Genomic DNA, 18413 nt, shown 5'->3' with positions numbered 1-18413 from the left:
ACAATACAAAGCATCACGGTGCTGTTTGGTTATTAATGGAATAAAGCGACACTTCAGGGAATCCTCTCCTTCAGGAGTTCATGAAATGTGTAACAGGAACAAGAATTTATCAGCTGGCAGGAAATGCTCTCAGCACTTTTAAGGTGGAGAAAAAATATTCTTTGAGGTGTCTGCTGAATATATAAATGTGTCAGCCCAGTTGCTAGAGGAAAATGTTGGCATCGTAGGTTTCAGCAGACGATGAATATGTTACATTTGTACATTTCATGTGTATAAATATCATCGATTCTAGAGTGACGTAGTATATGAGCTGACTGTGTGGCTTATGGTGGATGGCGTGTCACCTTGGCGAGACGCCTGCCAAGCTGCAGACCACTGTTCAAAACCAACAAACAACAAACGTGGTTGTTTTAGAGGATCCTTTCATTTCCAGATGCTTTTTTGCCTCCAAACATTGGTGCTGTTTGAGCACTGGTCGCTGTGTTTCCACTGAGACAGTGCCACAAAAAGCAGTTGTTTTTTACTGAGACATCGCTCCGTTTCCAGCCGGGATTATTCCCCCCAAAACTGAGTAATTAAAGCCAAAACAAGATCTTTTCCTAACCCTAACCAGGAGGCTTTTCGGCCCCAACCTAATCATCCACAGTGTTGTTGTATCCTGAACTTGAAATGTACCCCCTACATATCCACTAGAGCTTCCAGACACCAGTTGCAGCACCGAGGGTTTCTGCTACTGAGAAGTAGTATTTACGGGTTCAAAATCTGAAGCAGAGATGTAGAAAATCTTCAAACGAACGATAACCAAAGCATAAGTCTACAAAAAAATGAGACCTCAATCCAAAAGGCAACTGAGGAAGGTCCATTAGAGTGTGCATACCCAACAGGACCTGACAGGACCCCTTGCTTCACCTATTGGTTTGGAGGAAGAAAATGGATGCAGCGGTGTTAAGAGGGTTGTCTGAATGATTCGACAGCAGCACGGAGTGAAGCGTTTTCTTTGCATTAACTGCATTGAGCTCAAGAAAGGTTCGGACATTAACAACAGAATTCTCATCGGGTTCAGGTCGGATTCGGACAGAAATATGCGCCCAGAACGCCAATGCCACACAGGCACCTGAGAGATATCCAGCAGGTTACATATCTGGACTTGTGTGTGAAATTAATTTTGACCGGCAAAGACAGCTGCGACAACCAAGAGCGCAAGATACAGGGCGATGGAAACAATGAGGGGAGGAGTCAGAACACCTGCAACAAAACATCAGACAGCAGAGCAGACAATCTTTGTGGCCTGCGTCTCTCCAACTGTTCTCTCCTCTATGTTCTGTCCTTCTGCTTCTTTTTGCTACAAATCAGTGCACACACAGCTTGGATTGCTGGTTTCGTGCTGACCTCCATTTTAGGAGGAACTAGCCCCTTTCACACTGCCAGATATTCCGTGAATGTTAGGCCATTTTGCCGGCAAGCTGCGAGACACACAGAGCAGGATTGACGAGTTGATCCGAGGTGCCCAATTTTCCGCCTCGTAGGGTAGACATATTGGCGGAACCTTTAAAGTTCAAACAGACCGAGGCGGCCTTCCACAACGGGAGGAGCTGTTGATGACACTGCACGTGTGACCTACTGGTGGTGGATAAACAGGAAACAGCTGATAGCAGGAATTAGCGAGCAGCTAGTAGCAAGAGGGAAACACAAACCTGACAGACACTGTAAAGATGAGCAACTGGGGAGACAAGGAATTGTGCGCCCTCCTTGTCCTCGCAAACGAAGAGGCCATTAACCGTCAGATGACAGGGACGGTGAAGGACGGGCCGACTTACGAGAGAATCTCCGAAGGACTGACCAGCCGCGGCTTCCCTCCCACGTCACTGTTTACGTCACACGCTGAGCTACACGTTTTGTTACTTGCTCACGCCCCCCATTACCCCGAAAAAGGCACATTCTGTATAAACAGAAGTAGGTAGGCAGCATTTTGCTGCACTCCCCGATTTTGTTTTTATACTGCCAATGCTGAAAAAAGACTGATTGGGCTTTCCTGCAAATTTGCACAACTCCTGTCTAAAAGGGCTACAGACACGTAGACTTGCCTGTATAAATGTATCACTCCTCTCGTGTGTTTGTTGACAGACTTGTCGGGGATTCCTCCAGGTGAAATCTCTTGTAATGTGTGACACCTTGCTGACAATCACTCATGTAATGTGGTAACCACAACTTCAAGATTCATTAGAAGACAGTCAGTTGTGTAATGTGATCAGAGTTAGCACAAAGAATTGGAGTGGAGGGAAACTGTTAGCCTAGTTTCATCAGAGGAGGAAAACATTTCAGCAGCTGTATAATTTCTTCACTGACGTACTGTACAACACATGTACACACTCTGTACACTTCTGGTTTATCAAAGCAGGTTTGTGAGACCTGGGGTGAGGAAGATGGAGGAGGAGGATTGTTAGTGTTGCTGCAGAGCTGTCATCTGTCTCAGCGACAGTATTGACTTTGGTATTTGGAAAAAGAAATCATTAAAAAAAAGAAGCAGGAAATCAGTGATCCAAGGTTGTGTTCACTACTCACACCGGAGGAGAGGAGGAAGAGGAGGAGGAGGGGGAGGAGGAGGCCCCCTAAAGAGAAGGTGCTTAGGTTTGGAGAAAAGAGGAAGCAATTACGAAAATGAAAGCCCTTGCACTGCAAGAATTTTCATCTCTGTAGTTGCCATGGGAACAGGCCTGGGCCTCCTCCTCCTCCTCCTCCTCCTCCTCCTCCTCGTCTCCGAGCTGCTCTGCAGCACAATACAATGGAACGAAGGGATTTTCACAGAAGAAGAAAGGAGGGGAGGGGGCTGAGCTGTGATCCAGAGGGGGGAGGAGGAGGAGGAAACTTTGCTTCTGATTTCTTTTCTGTTGGAGACGAGCAGCTGAGAGGAAACATGGAGGAGATTGTTATCGTTACTGGTTTAACTGGTCCAGGTTCAGTTTGGATTGACAGGAAGTGTCGGCCAATCACAGACTCAGCATCAGAGATGACACAGTGATGTTACTTAAAACATTTTTCTGTTTCTCTGTCGACATTTACAACATTTATAACAAGACAAATGAGACTGAGCATCTTTATTCATGAACTAATACAGATACATAAAGTTATTATTGGACTGAAACAATGCTGTTTAAGCAGGTAAATCACATTTTAACTCACTTTAACTGTGTTTCTCTGTGTCCTTAAACACAACACAGTTAAAACAAAGTGTCACGGAGCAGAGACACAAAACAAAAATCTCGTAAAAACAAAAATCACTCGCTGTCGGCGATTCACACAGAGACAGTAAACTCTGCAGAGAGAGACAGGAGACAACTGCAGGCTTCAGAGGAAACACAGCAGCTGAAGTTAAAGGCCAGTGAGTTAAAGTGCATGTTGAGTTCTGACAGCATCAGTATGAGAAAAACAGCACGCAGGAGGAAATGATTTCTAAAGTTTTATGTGAGTTATTGAGTCCTCCGAATCAATTCAGTACAACTTTATTTTATTTACACCTGCAGCTGCCATCCAGCTCCCAAAATACACACACGATAAATAAGAGAACGACAAGAACTATTAAATATTTCCCACTTGTGTTAAATGGGTTTTTTATATTGTGTATTTTTTTTGCTCTGAGCTGTAACAGAAACATTTTCTCTGGGATTAATAAAGAATCCATCAATCCAAAACACACATGAAAAATAATCTCATCTTTTTCTCTGACGAGTATTTCCATCACTTTCTCTGCTGTAGTTTGTCCTCCACGCTGCACCGTAGTTTATGTGTCGGTCAGCCGTTAACGTCAGCGCCGGTTTGACCTTGACTGAAGCTACAGTTGATGTCAGCTGATCTACGGTCTGAACCTGAGCGCAGGAAACATCCGAGAGCACAGAAACCTTCAACAGCTGCAGCTCAAACACAGGAATACATTTATCCTCATTACAACTCATTTAATTATTTTATTTTAAAGATATTGTTTAATTTACTTAAATATTGTTTAAGTTAAACTGAAACTCGTCGTTGTTTCGGTTGTTTTTACTGCAGGAAAAAAGACCCGTCCTCTGACTAACGAGAGCTTCACACTCCAGGTTTAATTAAGACTCTGCGAGGTTGAACCAGATTAAAGCAGCGTTAGTGTCACCTGGTTTCATCAGCTGACTGTGATTTAATGGTGAAGGTGGAGAGTCTCATTACAGCTGGCTGTTATTCTGGGATGTGAAGCGCTGCGTCGTCTCTCAGAGGAAATCCTCCACACTGTAAAAAATCTGTCTGAGCAAGACTTGTATTAAAGCTCCTGACTTTATTTTACTAAAACCAACAGAAGACGAGTTTCTGTCATCTTGTTTGAGATGATTCTGTTTGTTCTCGCTGCAGGTTTCGTCATTTAAAGAATCTTTAAAGAAGTAAAAGACACTTTCATTAAATGAGACATTTAAACATCAGGATATATTTGCTTTTAACCACACGTTCATGCAGACATCTGGCTGAGCTGTAAAAGCAACTCTTCACATGTTTGACTTTGTACTACTTGTGTCACTGTTCCACTGGAGGACACACCAGAAATCCAAAATGGACGCTTGATATGTGAGGTAGCCATCATGAATATGACGAACATATCTCAACTCCATAAACTTAATTTGGATTGGGAACTGTTTTCTTTAAGATGTTTCCCTGTTATTCTTTCCTTGATATCTCTGTTTCCTCCATGATAAATGTGGATTTCCCAGCATGCAGTTGGTGTCTGGTCCTCTACTGTATGTGTGGTCTGTCAGGGGCTCCCCTTGTGGTCTGTGGTGGTTACTACAACAACTGAAATTTGATTATATTTAATCAACCCCCTCCCAAGTGCACTGCTGCGTCATCATCCTGTTTTCTGTTTGTTCTGTTTCCACTGGTTTGACTGGTTTGTGATTCACAGCTCCCACACTGGCGTCCAGGGCTTTAAATACCTCAGAGAGTCTCCCGTCTCCCACAGACTGAAAGACACCCTGCAGTGCATTGTGGGAATGTTAATCAGCTACTGTTTTGGTTATGTGTTAATCGTGACAGTCATTTCTCAGGGCTGTTTTTTCTCACACTGTAGTAAACACAACGTCTCTGTGTTTGAGCGCCGGACAAAAAAAAGAAACTTTAAAACGTCAGATCTGCGTTTTTCTCTATTTTCAGAAACACAACTGATCTATGAGTTTAAGAAGCTTAAATGAGTTATTTCCTGTTTGTATAAAATGGTAGAATATGGTGCGTTCACTGATGATTTATCTAAGTGTTGCGTTTGTGTGTGTTTCAGATGCTGGGAACTCTCACAGCTGTGCCCATCAAGGTGCCTCAAGTCAGCTCCCTGCACCGGCTGGCAGGACAAGCAGCCACTGTGCTACCTCAGGTAACTTCTCAGCACCTGGTTACAACTCAGGGACGCAGCATGTTTACTGAGGTCATTACAGTTTGTGGAGATACAAACATTGATGTTGCACCTTCTCTCTGTGAGGCTGTAATTATTCATTCCACCTCAGAAAACTCAACTGTCAGACAGAGACGACTTTACTGGTCTTTGCTATTTACTAATAGCGAGGTAAAAAAAAGAAAGTTAAATATTTTAAATAATTAAATATTTAAATAACACTTAATTCAGATTTCATAAATCAGAATCAGGTTTATCATCAAGTAGGTTTTCACATAAAAGGAATTTGTCTTTGTGTGTTGGTGCATTACAATAAACACAGTAAAATAAAAAATTAACAAGTGCTGCAGAAGTCGTAATATAAAATAGAAATTAACAATAAGAAATCTGTAAAATTCATGTTTTTGAAATGAAATGTGAAAAATACTGTCCGATCAACAGTCTAAAACTAAAAGATACTCAGTTCACTGAGACACAGAGACAAGCAGAAAACACACCTGAGAATCCCTCAAAAAATTGCATTGTTGCTCAATAAATGTCTTAAACTATAAACAGATGATCACAATAGTTTGTGTCATGTTAAAAAAAATAATTAGAAGCAACTAAAGAGACTAAAAGCTTTAAAAACAGTCGTCTGCTGATATTTGTAGCTGCAGTGTCGTCAGACAGCCACCAGGTGGCAGCACAAACACACTCAGTCTCAGAGTGAAACAGCAGAGATGGTCTTCAATATGAGTCAGTGATATTCACAGTGTGAGGACAGATATCTGCTGTAATGACTCCACTCAGGGGTCCACTCTGTCCTCTGATTGGACGACAGGAAGCATCAGTAGTCTGCTCACGTCTGGATGATGTGACCTCGAGTGTGTACGTCAGTGTGTGTGATGACATGTTGAGTTCAGTTTTTTTTTTTCTGATCTATCACTGAAACAACAAGTGAAACATCTTTTATTAGAGTCAAATATGATGTTTTTAATCAATCGGGAGGTTTTTATTTGACTTAAAATAAAAATTGTTCCACTTCCTGTTGTGTCTGCAGACTTGTACTTCTCCACCTGTCTGTGTTTAACAGCGCTCTTCCTCTGTGTTCTTCCTCCAGGTCAGGCCAAAGACCCAGATCCCCGACAGCCTCCCCCACAGTCCCTGTCAGGAGCTGCAGCCTCTCAGCCTGCAGAGGGCCACCGCCGTGGTCAGTCCCAAGAGCCAGGGCCCCACCCTGCCCACCGCCAACAGCACCTTCAGCCCCGACCACCAGCCCAATGGCCAGAGCGACGCCTCGTCGCCCCCGGCCCCGCCACACGGCCCGTCGGGAGCCCCAGACTCTGGTGGCCCCGCTCAGCACGCCTCTGCAGGGCCTGGCGTGGCGTACGCCATCATCGCCGCCTCCCCCGCCACCGGCAACGGGGTGTCAGCCGTCAGCGAGGCCGTCAAGGTGCAGCCACTGCTCTTCAGCGCTGACAACAAGGCTGGTGTCTCCACCAACACCAACTGATACTTATATTTATATAACGATACACTTATTTATTCTGACACTTTGGATGGATTTTAAGATTCAGTTCAGATTTTTTTAAATTTTTCTTTCAAGATAAAATTCATCATAAAATTTGTCTTCTTGTTTGTTGATCTGATTAATTTCAATATTTCTGATTCTGTCTACAAAATTAAACTCATCTACATTTGGTTAAACGTTATGAAATTTAATTTAAAAAAAATCAAGAAATGTTTCTCACAAGATTTCTTAGCATCATTTTTTTCTTTTAATCATCTCTCAAAAAGTTAAATTAATATAATGATAAGAAGGAAAAAAGTGTGATCAGTGTTTAATAACTGAAATTAAATGATAACTGTCTCATCCTGTCTGCAGCTCCAGTGTTTCACTCTAACGTGCTCTCTGTACGTTTGTGTTACCAGGTGATAATAATCCAGCCACAGGCCCCCAGCAGCACTGAGGGGTCCCCGGGGGCCCAGGCTGACCTCCCGTCACAGGAGGCCCCACCCGCTCCTAAGTCCCCCTCCCAGAAGAAAGACGAGGACCCCGAGGTGAGAAATTAAACTACAGCAGAAGTTTATGACTCATGTCCAAATACAAACTGTCGTTTTAACACATTTTTTAATTAATTAGTTTATCTTCAGAATTATTTTGCACAAAACAAAGTTTCAGTTTGATTAAACAGCTGTAACATCATCATTAGGCACAAACACCAAACCAACATCAAAGTATTAACGACGGAGCTTGACTGATGCGTCGCCTCACGTCGCCTGTCTTCTGTGTCTACATTTGGCTAAACGTTAAGTTATGTAATGAAAAAAAAGAAAAAGAAAATCAAGATTTCTCGCAAGATTTCTTAACAGTTTTTTCCTGTAATCATCTCTTAAAAAGTTAAATTAATGTAATGATAAGTAGGAAAAAAGTGTGATCAGGGAGTGTTGCATTTGAACGCACCACAAAGACTACAGCCAACGAAGAAGCAGCATGTACCAGCACGCTCCTGTAGTCTGTAATCGCTATTAAACAAGGAAAACCAACAGGATGTATTCACGACGCTCGTTAGCCAGTTGCTACATAAACAACACAATCTGATGTGGAAAGAAGAAAAAATATTCATCACGTGCCAGTTTACAGTAAATAACTACAAACTGTTTCTGTTAATGAGCTCAGTGGCTAAAAAATGAATCTTACCTCATGTAACAATGTTGTTTTGGTCGCACGCTCTCTTGACTGTAGTTTTTTGTTTACTTTCCTCACTTTCTTTTCTCTTCTCTTGTGCTGAGCTGAACTGCCAATCAGAGTGTATTCATTCACCGACAGGATCTTCCGATCAATGCCAATATAACATGCTGAATCGGCTGAAAAAAATACTGACAAGGGCCAACGCTGTGAGACATAATGTCGCAAAAAACTAGGGCAACAGGCGCTCACCGACGGGCGACATTGACCAACAGGTGATTGTTGTCTTCATGTGTCAGGGTCGATTGTGATCCGTAATCTTGGATCCAACACACAGCTGTTGAGTCCTGCGACGTCGCTGCAGAGAATTAACTGTGAAATATCTGAAAATGTTCATTTAAAAAAAGTATTTCAACAATTAAAAGGCTTCAGCCAAAACTGTCAAAGGGGAATTAAATGATCTGCTGTTAAGACAAATATTGGTTCCCAGAAAAAAAGCCACAAAATAAACAAAGTTTTAAAGCATCTAACTTGATGAATCGATCAGTGACAGCAGACGCTCAGTCACATCTCTCATCTTGAGCGTCTCTTTATCTCTGTGATATTAAATGTCACCTGTGTGAAGAGGAGCTCAGCTGCAGATCGGCGTGAATATTTTCTCTTCAGTGAGGAACTCTTGAATCAGACGCTGAGAGCCTGAAACTCTTCACCTCCTCTTCTTCTTCCTCTTCATTAACATCTTCTGTGTGTGTGTGTTGCAGAAAATCGCCTTCATGGTCGCCCTCGGCCTCGTTACCACAGAACACCTGGAGGGTGAGTTCACTTCACTTCATCGTCTTTGAGTGTCTCCACTGATCTGAGAGCAGATTTCGTTGTTAAATACATGTGAAATAAATTTTGAGTGATGACAGACGAAAGCGAAGATAGAACCTTTTAAAGCTCTATAAAGACTGAGAGTTAGATTCATGATGAGTGGTCCGTCTGCTTCATTCCTACAAACAATGAAACGTTTCTTTCTGTGACCTGAAGATGTTTTATAAAAAGTGCGTTTTTGTTTGGAACAGAAATCCAGACGAAGCGACAGGAGAGGAAGAGACGAAGCACAGCCAACCCGGCCTACAGCGGCCTCTTTGAACCAGAGGTCAGGAAACTTCTCTCATTCTTAAATATCGTCTGATTTAAGATTGAATCAAATTTAACCAAGTTAACAAACAGCAGTGACGTTGGTTAGACCCTCACAGGTGGAGTCGAGGCTCTTTGATTAACTGAACTGTTTTATTTTTACTGGAAATTTAGGTGTTTTTATATTTAGTGCATTTTGTGTCTCAGGTTTTTGGATTCAGAATCTCTTGTTTGCTTCTTGTTTGTTTGCAGCGTAAACGTCTGGCGTCACATTACCTGAACAGCTCGCTCTTCCTCTCAGCACGAGGTAAAAACACACACAGTCACTGAACAAACTAAACACAAACTGATGAAGCACAAACACCAAACACACCAGCTCATGTAAAGTCAGCATCAGCTTTCAGGGCTGAACTGAATGTATATTAACATCTTTATTTAAAGCCTTCAAGGTGTGTGAACTTTGGACAGAGGCAGGCTAGCAGTTTCCCTCTGCTTCCTGTCTTTATGCTAAGCTAAGATAAGCTAAGCTAAACTAAACTAAGCTAAGCTAACCACTGACTGATGTCCTGCTGCATGGCTCCACCTCTCACCTGTGTGTCTCTGTGTGTGTGGCCACTAACCTCTGCTCTGCTTCATTTACATGCTAGACTCTGAGGATTTCTGCTGGAAGGTAGGTCACATGACTGATGATGTCACACCCCTATTACGTCTGTGTGTGTGTGTGCGTGCAGAAATCAAATGGAAGCTTTTAAGACAGTTTGTAGTTAAGAGACAATCAACAGATGTGGAGAGAAAATACATTTCTTATTTTTTCTTTCTCGTTAAACACAAGGTAATTTTGAGGCTTCAGATGATTCAGATTAACAACAACCTGCCAGAAGAATCACAAGAAGATACTGTTTTAATTTCAGGAGTCAGAACTGCTTGTTTGTCAGATCGTTAATTTTTGAACATCTTTATTTAAGCTCAGCTCAAAACTTAAAATTATTTCCAAACACTTGTCGGAAACACAGTGACTCTGTGTTATTTTATCAAACGTGAGAGTAAATGGTGTCATCTCACAGCTGCTCTTCACCTCATACAGCTTTTATGTTCCTGTCATCAAGTCATCAATCCATTTACTGAACACTGAGGCCTTTTATTCTTAGCTTTTAATAAAACAAACTGAGTCTTTAACGTTGTAAAATCTTAGTTTAAAGGTGATGTTACTCGTCAACTCTGTGGCGACATGTAAAGAGCCGAGTGTGACCCTGTGGTGTGTGTCATATCAGGAGGACTTGGAGCATGACGACCACTGTGCCGTCTGTAAGGAGGACGGCGAGCTGCAGCCCTGCCACAACTGCCCCAGAGCCTTCCACCCCAACTGCCTCCACCCGCCGCTCAAAACTCCACCCAGAGGACCCTGGTACTGCCCCAAGTGCCAGAAGAAGGTACGACCTGCAGCGTACCGCTCACCCAAAACCTCTTCTGTTGAAGATGTGTGAAGCCACCACGTTTTAGAATATGGAGCTTCTTTGCAGCAACATTTATTCATTTAAACACATAATTAATCTGTGTTTTTTAATGAATCGACCTCTTTCTGGTCTTCAGGTTCTGAACAAAGAAAACATGTCGTGGCCGCAGAACTTTGTTCAGTCCTACGTTACACACAAGACAGGTAAGAACCAGCTGAATTCTCTGTGAGTGTGTGTGTTGTTCATACCTGTACTGATGAAGTGTGTGTGTGTGTGTGTGTGTGTGTGTGTGAGCAGTGAGGCAGGAGGAGAAGCGACGGCTGCTGAGACGAAACAACGAGCTGAAGAAAGAGTGCGCTCACCTGGAAGAACAAGACAAGAAGCTCAACGACACACTCAAAGTAAAAACAACACACACACACACACGCACTCAGAAGCATTGTTATAATGTGAAGACTTTGTTTACAGGGCCGCCGTGATTCAAGACAGCCAACATTACTTTCAGACTGAGAGTAACATTTTTGTGCACCTTGTCACATCCTGCAAAAACAAAAGTTCTAATAAATCAAACTGATTTATATTGACGCAGGCCTGTTTCTGCTGACAGGAAGTTGACTGTGTTGTTTCCTGTGTGTCCGCAGCAGTGTATGGACCTGAGGGAGAGACTGTTGGGGCAGCAGAGAGACACTCAGGCCTCGCTCGAACGCCTCAAAGCTCTCATCAGGTTGATCCAACGCGACCAGCTCATCCAGGTCACCATGACGACCACCGCCACCATCGCCGCCGCCTCACTGCTCTCCCAGTCCTGGATCAAACCCACCAGCACCGCCGCCGCTGTTGTTGCCGCCGCCACCGCCACCCCGGGCCCCTCGGCCACGCCCCTGCAGCAGAAGAGCCACGCCCACAGCCAGGATGACACCAACAACTAGCCCCGCCCGCTCCCAGGTGCTCCGACTTTTTACCCGAACGTCGAGGGCGGTGATGATTTCTTTTTTTTGTCTGAATAATATCTTAACCATCTTTTCTTCTCCGAGAGCTGAAAAAAGCCACAAAAACTGAGAAAAAAGAGCCTCTATCCTCCACGATTCAAGTATTTTTTAAAAACCCAACACCTACAGTGCTTACGAGATTTCTTTTTTTAAGTTATTTTCTATTTATTAATGTTCTTGGCCTTAATGTATTTATTACAAAAAGTTAGATTACAGTGCCGCCGTGGGAACACGACAGGAGTTCCTGCGCGCGGCCCAAAAGATATTTCCCTTTTTTAAACACAGGTATAATTATTGTTCTGCATATAGTGAGAGAGAACAGTAGAGTTAGTCGTAGTTACAGAAAACAAAGGATCGATGGAAGTGAAAGGACTGTATATTGATATATCTGAGTAGATGTTTGTTCTCATTCTCCTATGAACAATGTTTTTTGCCATAATAATTCAGGAAAATGTTTTCATCGTGTATGTAAACGCATACGAGCCTTCAAACAAAAACAGAGAATAACTTTTTTTCAGTATTAATAGAGTTAAAGTCAAAGAAAAAAGTATTTAAGATAAAACTACAGAAATTAGCATTTCTAGTGGAGATTTTAGTATTTTCATGCTGATGCCTGTTGATAAATGTAAGTTTGGAGTATTCAAGGGGATCACTGTACATATGTTGTATTATTATTATTATTATTATTATTATTATTATTATTATTATTACTATTATTATCATCGCAGGTTTTTTGGTTTTTACTGAAGTCACACATCTTAAAAACAAGGGTGAGTCTCTGTACGTTTAACTGTTTGTTTTCTGTTTCTCACCAACACAAACAAAAAGATGACGCTAAACATTACGATGTTTCTTTTTATTTTATGAAGCTGCAGAAACGAACGTGGTCTGAAAATGTAAAACATTACATGATATCACGTTTGTCACAGAGATATGTAAAGCTGAACTTAAAAATAAAAACGAATTATAGTGATAATAAAAACAGTTAATAATATGGATCCAAAGAAACTAATTTGGAAATTAATTTTATTGAAATTTGGCTGCCGTAAGTGTTAGTGTTTTCTCTGCAAGAATCCAAAATATTAGAAAAGGTAAACAAGTCAAAAGCAGTTTTATATAATTCGGGATACAGTTTCTGTACGTAACTTTTCACATGTATTGTTTTTTAATGCCAGTGAGTGACCAAGGGCTGAATTTACTGGGAAAATCTGAAGGATGTGACACTATGCGCATTCCTGAATGTGTCTTGCCTCTTTTTAGCTCTGTTACAGTGCTAACAGTGTGCAATAGTAGCTAACGTTAGCTAAGAAATGGAGTCTGCTAACGACAGACACCCACTACAACGCACGAGTCCGCAGGTGTTGTTTCCATTGTATACCCAGCAGTGGCTTCACAGAGGTGAACTTTCATTTAGCATCCTGTTGCTACTCAAAGTTGGTCAGAGCAATATTGAGTGCCTAAGCACCAGGGGTCTGATCCCGTGCTGCCTTGAATCCCGCCGGTCAGCTAACTTTGTCTCGCTGCAGTTACGTGGATTAGACCCCGCGCTGCTACCAGACAGCTGTGAATCCAGCTAAGCTCCGAGCTGCTGCCCGCTCTCCTCCCGGGGAATTAGTGTCCTAGTGGTGAGGCGTGAGGCTGTGCTAGCTAGCCAATTCTTGTCTCATTTGTCGTCTGATAAACAGTAAATCCATTAAATTCAGGGCCCCGTATCATAATTCCATCTCCTCCTCATGCTAAAAAGTAAATGCTAAAGTTACAGGAAGCGCTGACAAGTGAAATGTTTTGCAATATTGTGGATTTAGTTGGCTATTGTTAGCTAATGTTGCTTGCTTGCTATCGCGGACAAATTGCTAGCTAGCTAATGTAGCAAAATGCTGTCTGTAGTGATTAACATCATTTCATTCATTTAGACTCCAGGGCTGTTTATGCTGGTAAATTAATGATCTTGCCATTAACAAATTACCTAATCAGCTAACGTTATGCAGCAACCAATTAATACAATGTAGCTTAGTTACAGCTAGCTGGCTAACCTTAGCTTGCATGCTTGCTAACATCTTTGCTAGCAAAATGCGATCTGAGTGAATGTTAGTTTGTTAGCTTGCCAATTTGCTTCCCCAGCTAACGTGATCCATGATACTAACTTAAGTATTATGACAAACTTTGTTGATTTAGCTAACAACGGTACAAAACGCTTTCTGCTAGCCTAGTGCAATGCAGGGGCGTCAAAGGAGCTAACTGTAACCTGAGCTAAGGTTAGCTAGCTAGTTAGTTGGTTACTCTACATGGGTCTGCAGTTGGTTGCTTGTAACGTTAGCTAATAAAGTCATTTGCAAACAGTTAGCTACTTAGTATCATGGAGCCAAAAGTGCGAATGAAATATGGGAACACTGCAGATAGAAACGTTATTCTAAATATGATTTTTATGTATTTTCCAGCCTTCTGTCAACATGATGTCATCAGTCTTTTGTTGTCACTGTTGCCCAGGTGGCTCTGGCGCTTGCGGGCCTCAGAGGGATTTACTGAAAGTTACATACAGAACCTTTTAATTTTGTAACCGTCAATGTCCAAAATGAAATAATTAAGTTGTGATTGGGTCTAAAACAGGTTTCAGGTCACTTTTGTTTCTGCACCTCAACAACATGACATGACAGTAATATCCTTGGTATGTTAAGAGTGACAGAAAACAAAGGGTTAAACAGAAGAAGGGACGAAAGTGTTGTTTGTTCACAGCTGCACTCGAACACGTCAGAGTCGATGTGTGATGCATCCATTCAGTCCCTTCCCCCTTTAAACCAGTATAGAAAATATGCCAAAAACTTTTTTCTTTGTTTTTGTACTGGGATCATCAATAATGTCTATAGTGCTTTCTTTTTTTCTCTCCCTGCCTATTTTATATTTTATTATTGCGTTGGAGCTTTTTTTACTCTCGTGTTTTATGAACGTTTTAACGGTGACGAGCCTGTTAATCTGACAGATGAACACTGCCTCAAGTACAAATCGTTTCAAATCCAGGGTTTTCGTCTTTGTTGCGTCATTTTATAGACACCAGTCAATCAGAAATGGGACAACTGTGTCAAACTGCAGCAACACTTTTTGACTGTCGGTGGACTCGGAGGACAGCAATGGCGTCCTCCTGGTGTCTCAGTACAGATGAGCTGAGAATCGAACCAGGACGGCGACATCCTGTCCTGCTCCGTCCATTTGTCTCGCTAGTCTTCCTGCTGGTCCAGAAAGGTTCAGTTTAAGTGTTAAAACATAGATTTAGTCCATTTTTTAATTTATTTATCAAACTGTACAGTCGAGGTGCAGCTCTCTGCTGTTAATGCACAAACATGAACAAATGGTTTAAATGATCCAGAGAGAAAAAAATGCCTTTATCGAAAGAAAAGAGGGAATTTGTGAAGTTTAAACAGAGAAGAGGTGGTTTTATTTAAGTTTTAATCATATCCAGGTCACCTGAGTTTGGTCTCTGACGTATCCAAGATACTGAAGACATCCTTACTGATGGAGAAGCATCGTCTGTACGGCACAAAAAATTTAATATATACTGGTGCATCTGTGGCTTCAGTGGCAGCGAGCAAGTCTGACTCACAGAGAAAAAGGAAAGGAGGATAAAAGACGAGCAATATGGCATCAGAACAGATCCACAACATGATTTTACCCTCAAAAGAAACATATTTTAATACTATTGAAGAAATACAAAAGGCCCCAGTGTGCAGACTTTTGTACGTCCGTGTACCTTTTTAGCCAAAGAATTTTTCATTTTAATTCAGCCCTTAAAACAAGCAAAAAATCCAGCTTCAATTTCTTGAGCCTTAAAATTAATATTGTAAAACTTCAATTAAAACAGACTAGGCTACTAATTAAAGTTTTATGGTAAGTAAGTAAGTAAGTAAATATATAAATAAATAAGGCCTAATCAGCAACTTTTTGATCTTTTTTTTTTTTTTTTTTTTTGTAAAGTGGTTAAATCTAAAAGAAATTAATTAAAACAAACAGTTTCCCAAAGCCTGAGCTGATATCTTTCAGTAGTTAAAAATGTGAGTTTACTATGACAACAGAAATGAAATATTCACATTCAAGAGGCTGGAACCAGTGTCTGCTTGTTTTTCAGAAAATACTTTGGATTTAAAGGTACACAGAACTAAAATACTTTTTCTAAAATTACAAATTTTGCAACTGTGATCTGTGTTTTCACACAGCGAGCAGTGACGTCAAATCACCAGACAAGTCGTTTTGTTTGTTCAGAAAACTGCTGAGAAACTTTTTTTGTTGTTGTATTTCTGAAGCGATCGTAGTCTTTGTGTCCGAACACGGTGAACTCAAAACTCAATTTGCACGCAGTGTGAAAACACAGTACACAAAGTTCTGTTCCCGCTGTCACTCAACACTGAGCCAAATGCACATGTTATGTTTTAAATCATATTTATATAATGCGCTTTATCAGAATATAGAGCCTGGTCAGTGTGGGGAGGGAAGCTTTCCGAATGTCCCCTCAAAGTACTGATTTAGTTTCCATAGATGTTCCCTCAGAGCTTTTCGCAGCAGAGTTGAACTGCCTCGCCTGAAATGAAGACACCCTGTTTGCTTTTATCATCAAAAAAGAATAAAATAACATTTATGAAATAAAACATTTACCATGAGAGGGAAAAGAGCAGAAATTGTATCTCACACAGCAAATGACAAAAGTGTGCCATGAACTTGCAGACTGTTAAGAGATGAGGCGCGTCATGATCTGGGGTGGGCTGACCGCCTCCAATTAATATTTTCCCCAGGGAAAAAACTTAAGTCAGAAAGTAAAAAAAAAAAAGTTCAGTTCTTTACATTTAATTCAACTATTGGATTTATTCAGTGGTAACAAGTAAACAAGTACATTTTTTATGATGTCAGCAGAGGTGGTCTTTATTTCAGGCGAGGCAGGCTGCCTCCATTTAAAAACGCAACATATTGACAGGATCATTTTTACAACGTAAAAGCTTTAAACAATCCAACAGGTTTTATCAAGTTTGTATAAATTTAGCATCAACTTTGGAGCTTTTAACGACTCAAAAAGAATTAAACTGAGCACGCACCAAACACCCTGAGGAAAGTGTTTACCCGAGGCAGTCAGCCACCTAAATCCCAACGCATCTCATATCATGATCACTTAGTAGCACTCAGTGTTTAGTGTGGCATTTTCTGCGTCAAAGATTAACCAAAAGAATATTTTGTGTCATTAAAGATTTTTTCTGATGTTAGCAGAGGTGGTCTTTATTTCAGGTGAGGCAGGCTGCCTCCATTTAAAAACACTGCGGGGAAAACACCCTATTTTTTTTTTTACAACATAAGAGCTTTTAAGGATCCAACAGATTTTACCAAATTCATAAAAAGTTAGTATCAAAATTTTGAATCTTTTAACGACTCAAAAGAATTAAACTGAGCACACAACTCACCTTAATCAGCAGAGGAAACATTCACCCGACACTCTCCAGGCTCTGTATCTGTGCGATAAACAGCAGATATGCATTAACATTGTACCTGACTTGCCTTTATAACCGAATACATTATGATCAGTGTGGAGACGTGAAATCTCTCAGAATGTACCATGTGATGCATATCGAGTCCTCACCTGAGAGCTGCAGGACTGTGACCAGACTCCAAGATGGAAACCATATCAGTGCTTCATGCCGCGTCGATACTCCGCCCTTCAAACCCTAAGAAAATGTTTAAAAAGAATTTAAAAAAAAACAAACAAAAGCATCCACCATTCCCAAACCTCCTCATCCGTTTCTAGAAATCTTCTCCGGGAGAAACTGTGCAGTGCTTAAACAGATCTATTTTAATACACGACACAACATTTGAACAAATAAGAAAAAAAAGTTAGAACATTTTTATATTCTTTTATCAAGGAGCAAAAAAAGAGAAAAGAAAACAGAACATTGGATTTTCTATTGTTTGCCAGTTCTGCATTCTGACTTCTAGCTTGCAACGTTCGATGTATTATTTTGCCATGAGGAGGCGATGAGGTGATGACGACGACACGTTTAGATGGAAATTAAAATGTCTGTTGGCTGTTGAAGTAGAAGTTTTTTCTTTGTCATTAATAAGGGGACTGTCCAGTGGATAGTGTGTATAGGAAAGTGTTTGTCTTAAATATGCCAATGTAGTTTTTTCTTCTTTATGATGCATTAAAAAGTTGATTGATGGAAGTTGGTAAATGATTAAAGAGTAGTCTCACTTTTTTGTACCAAGTTCTTACGAAAAATGGAATCATTAATAAACAAAATTCAAGAACAAACCGGTTTGTCTCCAGTGTCTCTTTTCAAAGTGCCAATAATATAATTCTACATTATCACAATATGGACAGTTGTTTTTTTTCTCCTCAGATTCTGATACAGTACCAGTGTGTCTTTATTTCACTATTATTTTTAAGTGTTTCACCATAATATTAAATGTTAAAAACAAAATGAGGAACAGTTAAGTTACAAAAAAGATTTTGAGATATTAAAAGTTTCACATGCCCAGGTCAGACCAAAGATTAGCATCGAGACGAGTTGTAACAGGCAACTACTGTAAACCTGCTGGTTCACACCAAGTGACCACCATGAGACGGCGTATCATCTCTAGTCAACAACTCTCTGTGCTTCTGATCTGTAACGTTGACAGGAAGTGACCGCCATGAGACGGCGTATCATCTCTAGTCAACGACTCTCTGTGCTTCTGATCTGTAACGTTGACAGGAAGTGACCGCCATGAGACGGCGTATCATCTCTAGTCAACGACTCTCTGTGCTTCTGATC

The 18413-nt window shown here is 41.1% G+C and overlaps 1 protein-coding gene across 4 annotated transcripts in view; it reads left to right on the top strand.

Annotated features, from left to right (window-relative positions):
• phf21b (PHD finger protein 21B) overlaps window positions 1-17899 on the top strand; it is a 146454-nt gene extending 128555 nt beyond the window's left edge. For 2 of the 4 annotated variants that reach the window (XM_049567032.1, XM_049567028.1), the window contains 11 exons: window positions 5288-5380; window positions 6498-6863; window positions 7310-7438; window positions 8828-8879; window positions 9131-9207; window positions 9441-9495; window positions 9836-9858; window positions 10460-10618; window positions 10779-10845; window positions 10940-11043; window positions 11284-17899. In XM_049567032.1, the coding sequence (XP_049422989.1) occupies window positions 5288-5380; window positions 6498-6863; window positions 7310-7438; window positions 8828-8879; window positions 9131-9207; window positions 9441-9495; window positions 9836-9858; window positions 10460-10618; window positions 10779-10845; window positions 10940-11043; window positions 11284-11571 (1413 nt within the window). In that variant the 3' untranslated portion in view covers window positions 11572-17899. The remainder of the gene's footprint in view (window positions 1-5287; window positions 5381-6497; window positions 6864-7309; window positions 7439-8827; window positions 8880-9130; window positions 9208-9440; window positions 9496-9835; window positions 9859-10459; window positions 10619-10778; window positions 10846-10939; window positions 11044-11283) is intronic. The other 2 variants (XM_049567031.1, XM_049567029.1) reach the window with 2 other exon arrangements.
• Window positions 17900-18413: the final 514 nt, after the last annotated feature.

Source organism: Epinephelus fuscoguttatus, linkage group LG22 (assembly GCF_011397635.1).
Source record: "Epinephelus fuscoguttatus linkage group LG22, E.fuscoguttatus.final_Chr_v1".
NCBI lineage: Eukaryota > Metazoa > Chordata > Actinopteri > Perciformes > Serranidae > Epinephelus > Epinephelus fuscoguttatus.
The sequence above is the reverse complement of the archived record's forward strand: the minus strand, read 5'-3'. Positions and strand labels throughout refer to the sequence as shown.